This window comes from Cicer arietinum, chromosome 6 (assembly GCF_000331145.2).
Source record: "Cicer arietinum cultivar CDC Frontier isolate Library 1 chromosome 6, Cicar.CDCFrontier_v2.0, whole genome shotgun sequence".
Classification (NCBI taxonomy): domain Eukaryota; kingdom Viridiplantae; phylum Streptophyta; class Magnoliopsida; order Fabales; family Fabaceae; genus Cicer; species Cicer arietinum.
The window spans coordinates 20,475,125-20,485,776 of record NC_021165.2 but is presented as its reverse complement, the minus strand read 5'-3'; the positions used below and the strand labels follow the sequence as shown (position 1 = coordinate 20,485,776).

The 10,652-nt window shown below is 34.0% G+C and overlaps 1 protein-coding gene across 3 annotated transcripts; it reads right to left on the bottom strand.

The window, feature by feature from the left end:
* Nucleotides 1-1,363: 1,363 nt before the first annotated feature.
* Nucleotides 1,364-8,854, bottom strand: LOC101490832 (uncharacterized). Of its 3 annotated transcripts, none has more exons than XM_004505549.4 (6): nt 8,696-8,854; nt 3,500-3,957; nt 3,287-3,413; nt 2,924-3,202; nt 2,742-2,843; nt 1,364-2,655 (listed from the first exon to the last, which is right to left on the bottom strand). In XM_004505549.4, exons 2-6 carry the CDS (start codon nt 3,952-3,954, stop codon nt 1,471-1,473), a joined length of 2,148 nt encoding a protein of 715 aa, XP_004505606.1. In that variant the 5' UTR covers nt 3,955-3,957; nt 8,696-8,854; the 3' UTR covers nt 1,364-1,470. The 3 variants fall into 3 exon arrangements, with proteins under 3 accessions (XP_004505606.1, XP_004505607.1, XP_027191367.1); XM_004505550.4 differs by having other exon boundaries at nt 3,500-3,771; nt 8,696-8,849; XM_027335566.2 differs by lacking the exon at nt 8,696-8,854 and having other exon boundaries at nt 3,500-3,979.
* Nucleotides 8,855-10,652: the final 1,798 nt, after the last annotated feature.

The window sequence follows — 10,652 nt, the reverse complement described above, 5'->3', positions numbered from 1 at the left end:
TGCACATTATAGTGGAAACAAGTTGGGGACATAAGCCATTTTCATTTAGACTTTTTGTAAGGACAAAGACGTTGCATATGATGGTGGGAGACATGGTGGCGTTTACATTATGAGATAAGCTACTCATTATTTTTTTTAAAATTCTATATATCCTTTGTTTAAAATAAAATCACCTTCTTTATTATTTATTTTAACCTCTTTTTAGGGTATGCAATTTTTTATCAGAAAATAAATGACATTATATGGCTACAAAGTCTTTATTTAAAGAATGTGTCAAGTTCTTAACAGGTTCATATTGTAGTTTAAACAGTTAATGAGGAGATGATACTTTCCCGCCAAAGTGTATTTTTCTCATTGACACAAGTTGAATCTAATTTATTGGTTAAAGAAAACTAAATTACTTGCTGCTAGGACATTGTTTTTTTACAACCTATTTGCGTGCAAGGATACTGTGGTTTTCCAAAACTAAAAATTAGTCACTTAAAGCTTATTTATCCTTTAAAAGCTTAATTTTGTTTATCAAGTTTTATAGAATACTTCTATCCCAAGAAAAAAAGTATCATATATAATATGTCTTATAAGTGAGTAGTTTTATCATTAATTTAAATTGAATAATATTTAAAAGTTTCAATGATATAAAACAATTAAAAAAGACACATTTACACAACTACACAAACTTCGTAAGTATGAAATAAAGACGTACAGGAGTTATGACTCAACTATTTTATTTTAACAATTTCAAATATTTTATTTTTTTATTTTTACTAGAACGAACAAACAATATAATAAATAGCAAATACATTGTCACCATTCACAACGTTTAATTACGAACATTCATAGAAGAATAAATTTGAAAAACATTTCAAATCAAATTAAATTTGAGATATTTATATTTTCACAGACCAAATTAAAAACACTTTACAATATCGCCAAATTGATATTTTCATATTTTCATATGCCAAATTAAAAACACCTTACAACGTCACCGATAATTGTGATTGTCAACAATACACTTAATGGACATATCACCACCATCAATGACACGATTAGTAATGAACATTAATAAAAGGATGGATTAAAGAAATGTCTTACCTAATCAGTGATCAAATTAATATGTATATTCTCATTGAAAATACCCTACCAAATCAGTGACCATTTTGATAGTTTTGTCGGTTGGAAAATCTAATACCTATAGAAGGGCATGAGTCATATATAGTCCGCAACAAAATTCTCAAGCCGGTCAGTGTCGGACTCGCCCACACTAAGATGGCGTCTCCCTTTAATTTATCGGATCTGGTGAATAAAATCTGGACTGAAAAGTTCTAAAGTGTATAAAATGGATATAAACTAAACAATAAACATATGCCAAGAGAAGACAACTAAAATATGGATATAAAAAAACCATAGTAGTATCAACACAGGTATGCATCTGAGTGTATAAAATACATATCAGAGAAATCAAACTCAAAGTCAACGGTAACGACGGCGGCGGCTCGGTAAGACCTCATCTAGCGAATGGTCGTCATCACAGTGAGAGTGTCCGCTTTGAGTTTGACGTTTCCTTGGTCGACTGTCTGGTAAGACATCATCTAGCAAATGGTTCTCACCATGGTGAGGATGTCCCCTATGAGCTTGGTGTTGCTTTCCACGACGGTCTGGTAAGACCTCATCTAGTGACTGGTCATCATCAAAGTGAGAATCGACGCTTTGAGCTTGACGTTTCTTTGGTCGACTGCCTGGTAAGACATCATCTAGTGAACGGTTCTCATCATGGTGAAGATGCCCCCGGTGAGCTTGGTGTTGCTTTCGACGACGGTCTGGTAAGACCTCATCTCGCGAATGGTCGTCGTCAAAGTGAGAATTGATGCTCTGAGTTTGACGTTTCTTTGGTTGACTGTCTGGTAAGACGTCATCTAGTGAGTGGTTCTCATCATGGTGAGGATGTCCCCTACTAGCTTGGCGTTGCTTTCGACGACGGTCTGGTAAGACCTCATCTAGCGAATGGTCTTCATCAAAGTGAGGATGTCCCTTTAGATCTCGACGTTGCTTTCGCCTACGGTCTGGTAAGACCTCATCTAGCGAATGGTCGGTATCATAGTAAGGACGTCTCCTTAGAATTAAACGCTGCCTTTGTCGACGGTCTGGTAAGATCTCATCTGGCGAATGGTCGTCATAATAGTAAGGAAGTCCCCAATGAGCTTGACTCAAACTTGTGTTAGCACCGGCTGATTGGCGCTCTAGAGCTATCATTCGTTTCATTACCGTGCGCAACTGCTCGTCCAAAAGCCGATAATGTTGTTTCGCCTTAGCTGCCTCTTGACGTGCTGTAGCTGCCTCCTGCCGTGCTGCAGCAGCCTCCTTGCGGGCTGCATCAATGGCCTCAAGATGGACAGCCTGATCACACCTGCAACTGTTAGGATAAGGTTCTCGAATCTCTTGAGTCAGCGTTGCTACACCATGTTGAAGGTTCAAAGACAAGTCTGCAGTGCCATAACACCGACCTCGAGTCTTTCCCCCAGCAACCTCTTTCCACAACTCAAGCTTTGTCGCCCCATCCACCTCTTGCATCCCATTTAGAGAGTCCTCGCCAATTTGTGTTTGCACCTCCTCGCCAATTTGTGTTTGCACCTCCTTAAGACGATCTTGATAATGTTTCTAGTCAAAAGGAACATAACCTAATATCATTTTGTTCGACAGCCATATTATATTATATATACAAAATATAAGGACCGACGACTTACATATGTTGTTTGAGAGCGGATATCAACCCAATTGCCAGACTTTTTTTTGTGGGTGGCCAAGAAGAGCTCGTCCGGATCAACAGACCGCCCAAGTTTACGAGACTGCATAAAAAACAAACACTTATAACTATCACCCATTCTAAGTTAATGAATAAGAGAATGAGTGTGGATTAAATACATACCATGCTAAGTGCCACGTCAACATGAGCCTTGCGGCCTGTGGTGTGGACGGCTCCACCTTTACCAGAAGCACGATTGGTCTTATTTCGGGTTGAGACATTTTTAAAGGCTTGACCTTCCCAATGGGCAATAAGACCTTTCCAAGCCTCCTCACAGATCCAATGAGGCCTTGTCCCTTTCTTCCTTACTTTAGAGAGCATATCTGAAAGGCGTTTTGCGCCTCTCGATTCAAATGTCTTTTTTATATACCCATGAGCATCAGGATCCCAAGCAACCTTGTCCTGAAAAAGAAGGAATCTAATTAGTTATAATTAAGTAGGTGCAATTAATTAATTATAAATTAAATAATTTAAAACACAACTTACCCCAAACAACTTCCACCAATATTCCCTTACATCCTCTGGGGTCTCACTCCAGCAATGGAAAGGACCCTGAAAGTGTGACTGGATGGCGTGTTTAATAGCAGCAGCAGGCGCTGAGCTAGGAGCCCATCTACAAAAAGTCCAAACTCAGTCAAATATATATTTATATATAAAACTAAGTGCTTAAATAACAAAACAAACAAAGTTGTAACTTACCCTCGACCATAAGGTCGTATAAGAACCTTCCCATCAGCAGTCTGCTCGTGTGAATCCATTTCCTGAGGAGTTTCGGGATCCTCCTCCTCTTTGTCTTCCTCCTCCTCCTCCATACGAGGCGTTTCGGGATCCTCCTCCTCCTCCTCCTCCTCCTCCATATGTCCACTACTATTCGATCGACTCCTCAGACAAATATTTTGCTCTAGTTCTCCATGCTCAGTCCAGATCGAATAATTTGGTTTAAACCCAGTCTTGTGCAAGTGAACTATCACCTGTTTTGGAGTGAAAGACTTTACACACTTGCATGTTGCACATGGACACTTGATTGTTCTCTCAGACAAAAAGCAGGGTTGTTCCTTAGCCTGCTTAATAAATTCCTGAACTCCTCTAACAAACTCAAGTTTCAAGCCTCTCCTATTTGGTTTGAACCTATCATACATCCAACTACGATCCATTTTCTGCATATTGGACATATAATTATTGGCTACTAGGAGTAGTGCACACACTTCGCAAATTTCAACAGCATAACCCCTATATATAATTATAAAAAGAAAATCTACAGATAAAAATTCTATATACAATAACTTCAAGCATAGTTTCAGAATTATCGGCACACAACCAACACATTGGACCTTAGACAGGATCACACCCTATTGAGCTCAGCCCTCCACTAACAAACAACGCATCAATCTGATGAACACATGAAATTTTTCTAAATTATCAGAGCACACAACCAATACCTTATTGAGCTTTACTCTCCACAAACAAACAACATATCATTCGAACAAACACATTGTTATATTATTAACATCACAGATAACATTGCTTATGCACATCAAACTCCTAATGTAAGCTATGAGTGCTATAAAGAGTCAAGTCACAAACAAGAAATTACAGAAGAGCCAGTAAGGAACGAAACTACATCAACATAGTATTGCATGTCTGAAGCTCCATGGTATAATAGGGTTATTTCTATGCTAAAGTCTAAACAATACCACTGTGGACTTTATTTCAGAGGTTCAATAATCTACTTGCTTTCATTTAGTAAATTATGTTACTATCCTACCAAATTAAGTTTCACCATAAAGATCTAATGGGGTCGGGGAAAACCTACTCGGTAATCCTATGTAATCTAACTATAGGATTTGTATATACTATGCTTAATAACAGTAAGATTGGTTAGATCGTCAATATGGTACTTTGATTTATAAGATCTTTAGCCCTCTTGTCAACTCAATCTAGATTGAGTGACTCAATTTTTTATTTTCATTAAGCTATTCTAGATTCCCTAGTTATGCTATTCACTATATGTATACCAATTACTTAATTTTATGCAGCCATTAAAACAGTAAGGTTCTAGAACGTGATTCTCCAATTATCCATTGTTCTTTTCAATACAAGTTGCAATTATTCGGTCATGTATATCACATAGCAAACAACTGGGTGCAAAAGTAAATAAGGTGCAATTTCTAAGTCTTGAACATTTGCGAGTGTTTTCGATAGCGAAGGTCCAAACACAACTCTTTAAGAATGTTTAATATCACCAGTGATAAAGCTATTTACCAGGACAAACAATTTTTTCCTACCAACAGGGCTAGTATCTGAAATGGCAGTCACACTCACAGCAATCACACACCGGGAAAATTCATAAGAAATACAGTATAGAGATGCATACACGTTCAAAAGTTCATCTCAAAACATACAGAATAGCAATAAAGATCACTTCAGAGATTAATCATTCAACTGCAAACTCATGATATTTCAGTACGAAGAGTGTATGAAAGATATTGTGTACATCAATATTCTTATTAATGGCTTTTGTTGCAATAAAAGCAAAGGATGTAATCTGGGGATAATTGTAAACTAGAAGGCATGCTAGCTAATTGACAGATTGTGGCTTTCCATCTCCAAGATGACTACACAGAATTAAACCAAGCCAAATAGTTGTAAACCCAATCGAACACGGCCTTTCCTAGCCTAAGCATAATAACCAAGCATTTCATATAGAGGAGGAACAAGACCAAATAGACAGAATTCATGTCTATTTATCCATCCTTTTACAACTTCCAATACGATCAATCAATATTTTAAAGATGCAGATTAGCTAATATTTATCCATAGAAAGGAGCAAGTAGTCCAAAATTCAGACTCTTCCATCTGAACTTGCAAAGAAAATAGTAATTATAGTGACAAACTCTCCTTTTTAGTCTTTATTTACACATTTGGCCAGTTATTTAAACGCCTTTGAATCCTTTGATGACTGCAGGATAGGTTGGACTTTCTGAAGTTTTTAATACAGTCGGTAAATATTTTTCATAATATGCACTTAAATACACACACATACACGCTCTCTCTCATACGGTGTTAAAGTCATTCCTAATCCAGTTTCGTTTTATTTTTGTTTGGCTTAAATGCACTTTCAGTTATCTTATTTTGCTCAAATTAACTTAAATCCCCCTATTTCAAAAATCGGGTTTTTAGTCCCCTATTTTATAATTGTGGGATTTTGTTGGTCCTCCTCTATTTTTCATGATGTGGCTTACTCATTAATGACGTACCAATGATGTAGCACAATTTAATTGGATAAAATAGAATAGTGATTAACGTTATTCTCTTTTCCTTCACAATCTTCGCTTGTGTGATTACTAAAAAAAGGTGTTTGTGATGTTTTGTCGAATAAAAAAGAATGAAATGGATATTGATTGATGACATGGATTCAATTTTATCTAATTCAGTTGTCTCCATCACTATGACGTTATTAATGTGCATGCAATATAATGAAAAATCAAGGAGGACCAACAAAATCCCATAAGTTGTAATATAGGGGGACCAAAAACCCAGTTTTAGAAATAGGGGGACTAAAAGTTAATTTTGAGCAAAATAGAGGGACCAAAAGTGCATTTAAGCTTTTTTGTTTTCACAGCAGATATGTTGAAGGCCAAAGAAAGAGGTTTACTACTGAAGTCCTCAAACTGACTTCAGGAAGAATGCAAAGTATTGTAACGTATGAAGAAGCACAAATTACCATATTTGATTCTATATGGTCAATCTCAACAACTTGTTTACCCCAACTAGCAACAGAAAGCTAAGCATTAATTTTGAATTATTAGAACACAAAAGCATAATACATATCCAAAGCACTACCTATATTAAACATTAGCATCAAGTGGAAGTGAAGCAGATGATAAATCAAATCAAGTTAGAGCCCAATGCAGTTCAACCACACTTAACCACAATAATTAGTTGCAAAAAAAAAAAATCAAACAATCAATACACAAAAAAGAGTACCTCATATGATGATAGATTAGTTAATTGAGAGGGGAATTATGTCAGTTAGTTAGTTAATAGGTATAACAACACACGTTGCCTTTAAATAGAGAAGAGAGATCAGAGAACGGGTATCTTGTCAATTGTATACACTTGGGGACTTTTAGGCAATTGGGAGAGTCTACAGTCTCTCAAATTCAAATACTCTAGAAAGAAATAGTTGGTTCTATTCCTATCTTTGAATAAGTAATCAGACTTATCTTTAACATGACACTTTAGATAATCTGACTTTATATGACATCATATTTCAATTCTATTATACAATAATACATTTAAATAAATTTATTATTTAACACAATACAAAATCTAATATAACAATAGTAATAAAAAAATAGAATTCATACTTATTTAAGTAGGCTGACCTAGTAGCATTGTTGTCAATGGCCGAAGGAAAAAAATCCACCATCTAAACATGCCATTGCAGCCTATGCCGCGCCATGGCAGGCATTCCTTCACAAATTGCCTATGGTGGTTGTCCAAAAATCCATCATGCCATGACGGAATAGCGGCGCCATGGCCACCATTTAACAACACTGTCTAGTAGGCCTAAAAAGCTTTTATTTGTGGCTTGTAGGCTGCAGCCTGATCTTTTAACCTAAATAGGCTTCTAAAAAAGCCTTAGCATTGTCTATTTCAAAAAGTTTGGCCTAGCATGTGCCTAATGTAAGTTAGGTCGTAGGCCTATGTTGGTCAACCTGACCTATTCTCACCCCTAATGACAGTAAGTGTACAAATTTATTAGATAAGACAGTTTTTGTTTTTTTTGCTGCAGGCCATAATTTATAAAAAAATATAAGTTGAAATGTTGAATAATCCTTGTTGCGACACTACTAATCAAAACGTCAGAGGGAACAAAACAATATTGAAATAATTCATAAAAGAGATTAAATAGATTATAGTATTATTTATGAATTATGAAGGGCTAGCCAGAGTGTGATTGAGTCAATATTTACACACGAAAAATAATTTGGGTGGCCCTTTGGGGATTGATTTTGAATAAGACTTGGTGTGCCTTTCTCCTCTTCAGAAAAAAAAAAGTCCTCTAAGCATCTAACACATCACTGTCAAGCTTTGTTGATCTCCCCACCAAACTACCTCTCGGAGTTTTCTTCGTCAGTCAATGCCCCCGCCCCCAAGTCCAACCCTCTCTCTTTTACTTATTTATTTATTAGCCTAAGTTATTTCTATCATTCTTCTATCTCTAAATGACGTAAGAATCCTCAAAAAGCTCTCTTGCTTAGTTGATATTATATTCATTTTGGCACCAAACTGGCATCATATAAATTAACAAACACACGCACTTGTTTTCTATTTGAGAGTTAAATAAATTCACATATTGATTAGAGCCATGATGCCAGAGGCTACTTCACTGGAAACCCAACAGAGCACAGAATTGTATGCACCTAAAATTAGTAACTACAACTGTTATAAAATTCAAAACCCGCCAACTCCCCAAATTACACATATCTTTAGACCAAAACACGCCCATCCCAACCTACTGCTTCCAAAAACTCCACCAAGTTCAATGTCCGTGGGAACAAGTCAAAGACAATAATCGAGAGACAAAGTTTTCATAAAGCAACTAAAAACGGCAATAATCAAATAACGTAAATAACCGAATTGGTACTTCATCCTCTCCTAAAAGTGAAAAGTTTAAGCATAAAATAATATCAAGAAATTAAACGCTGCAAATACTGGTGTTTAGATCAAATATTAAGAAGATGAAGACAATGGAAAAGTGAGATACGAGAAGAAAAAAATCAACAGTAACAACAATCAAGGGATCCTCTTGAAAGGTTCTGGTGTCGCTCAATGGTTACGGAGTGAAATCTCAAATTAAAGAACCCTTATATATAAAAGAACACAGACCTTGCGAAATTGCGAGATGATCCCTTTTGCAGCTTCACGTCTCAGCTGCACTAAAACATAGTTGCGAGGTGTAGAGCTAGGGTTTAGTACATCACAGCGTCCACTTGGGTCACGCTAAATTTCATTTTAGTCTAGCGTCGGTAAATGAGGTTTTGTTTTTAATTCAACTTTTGTTTTCTCTTTTTGCCCCTTAATTTATTAGTTTTTCTTTTGTTGTCCATTAATTTATATATTTAATCTTTATATTGTCAAGGTATTTATAAACTGTTGTGATCTATTAACAAAGCAGTTACTATATGATAATTAAACTCTTAATTTATTTTGATTAGGTATATTAATTCTTTCGGCTAGATTTTATAAAGAAAAAAGAAGTATTTATTTTAATTTATATTAAGATGGATGAATGACATCGAAGTGAAATAAAAAATTACACGAATTTAAAAAAAAAAATCTAATAATTTATAATTTAATTGAAAGATTAATAAAGTTGATTAATAATTATTATAAGTAATATTCAAATTTAGATTTTTTTAAATGATGATCTTTAGTTTGAATTAAATAATTAATTATGAACATTGTTGGATATTTTAAATGTGATAAATCAAACATGAAAAATGATGATGAATAAAAAAAACGATGATATATCATAAATTGAAGAATTATAAAATATTATTTTTCATTTTAGATTTTTTTTTTGTTTCACTTTAGTTGAATTTCACCCAAATTTAAGCTAAAATTAACATTTTTTCACTTAAAACTTTTAGGAAAAGAAAAATATAACTAACCCAAAAAAAATCAAGAGCTAAAACAGACCAAAAAGAAAATTAAGAGATGAAAAAAAAATCAATATATATCACTTTTAGATATATATATATATATAGTCAATCATAAATAATTATAAATATCTACCATTAATTTATTCATTCAATCAAATTTTTAATTGATAAGAGTCATATTCAATTTTGAACTATCTATAATTTATTTATCTTTCTATAATAGCTTTTTTTTTTAAATAGAAAAATCTAATATACTCTATTTTAAAAATTTAATATCAATCTACCCTATTTTTTGAATTAATGGAAGATCACCATTTAAAAATATGTTATTTTCAAAAAAACACCTAATTTGAACCAATAAAACAAAATAATAGTAGACAATGTAAAGATGGTTACTAAAATTGAGTTTTTAAATAAGATAGATATAAACATCCCTGTATTATTTAAAAAAAATAGAAAATAATTTGAAGGTCGTTAAATCAAACAAACAAATCAATAATTGTATTAGCAACGAATTTTAGGTGGAGATGGTCAGGTTATATTAATAAATCTAATTACTAGTAAACTTTGCATATAATAAAATAACATTTTTTGTGCATCATAAAACAATTGTGTTACTTAAAAATATGAAATCGACATGGTATATTAATGAGAATGACGTCAGATTTGAGATAAGAGAAAAAAAACATTGAAAATTAATATGAAATCAAAATCTGTATAAAAATATAAATATAGTGTTAATGTTTAGATTTATATAAACGAATAATTTCTCATCACATAATTGGTTGTTTAGCAAACACAAATTTGTATAAATATGAACATCCATTTTATGTACATTTCTGGGACAACTAATTAATGACATTGAAAAAACATAATTTAGTTAATTTAATTACATAATTATCGACTTTTTCCGTAATTTAAATTACTAATTTATTTAACTGAAACGGCATCTACTTAGACAGGTGCCGCATGCATATTTTTCCATTCTTCATCGCTAGTCTTCCCACGGATGATTAAGACTTTCAACTATAAACGCACTTATTGCTTGACAAGTACTTTTTTCTCTAGGGGCACTTAAGCACTTGTATACATTCAGGTACTAGGATACAATTTAGGAGCGAAACGAAACGGTATTCGTATACCGTGCTGCAACTGAACAAACCCCCACTCTCGCTAAGTTC

Coding starts and splice junctions, on each gene's coding strand:
- LOC101490832 (XM_027335566.2), bottom strand. CDS start 3,972: ATGTCCAATATGCAGAAAATGGATCGTAGTTGGATGTATGATAGGTTC. Junction 3,203..3,286: donor ATTGGTGGAAGTTGTTTGGG/GTAAGTTGTGTT, acceptor CTTCTTTTTCAG/GACAAGGTTGCTTGGGATCC. Junction 2,656..2,741: donor TCCGCTCTCAAACAACATAT/GTAAGTCGTCGG, acceptor CCTTTTGACTAG/AAACATTATCAAGATCGTCT.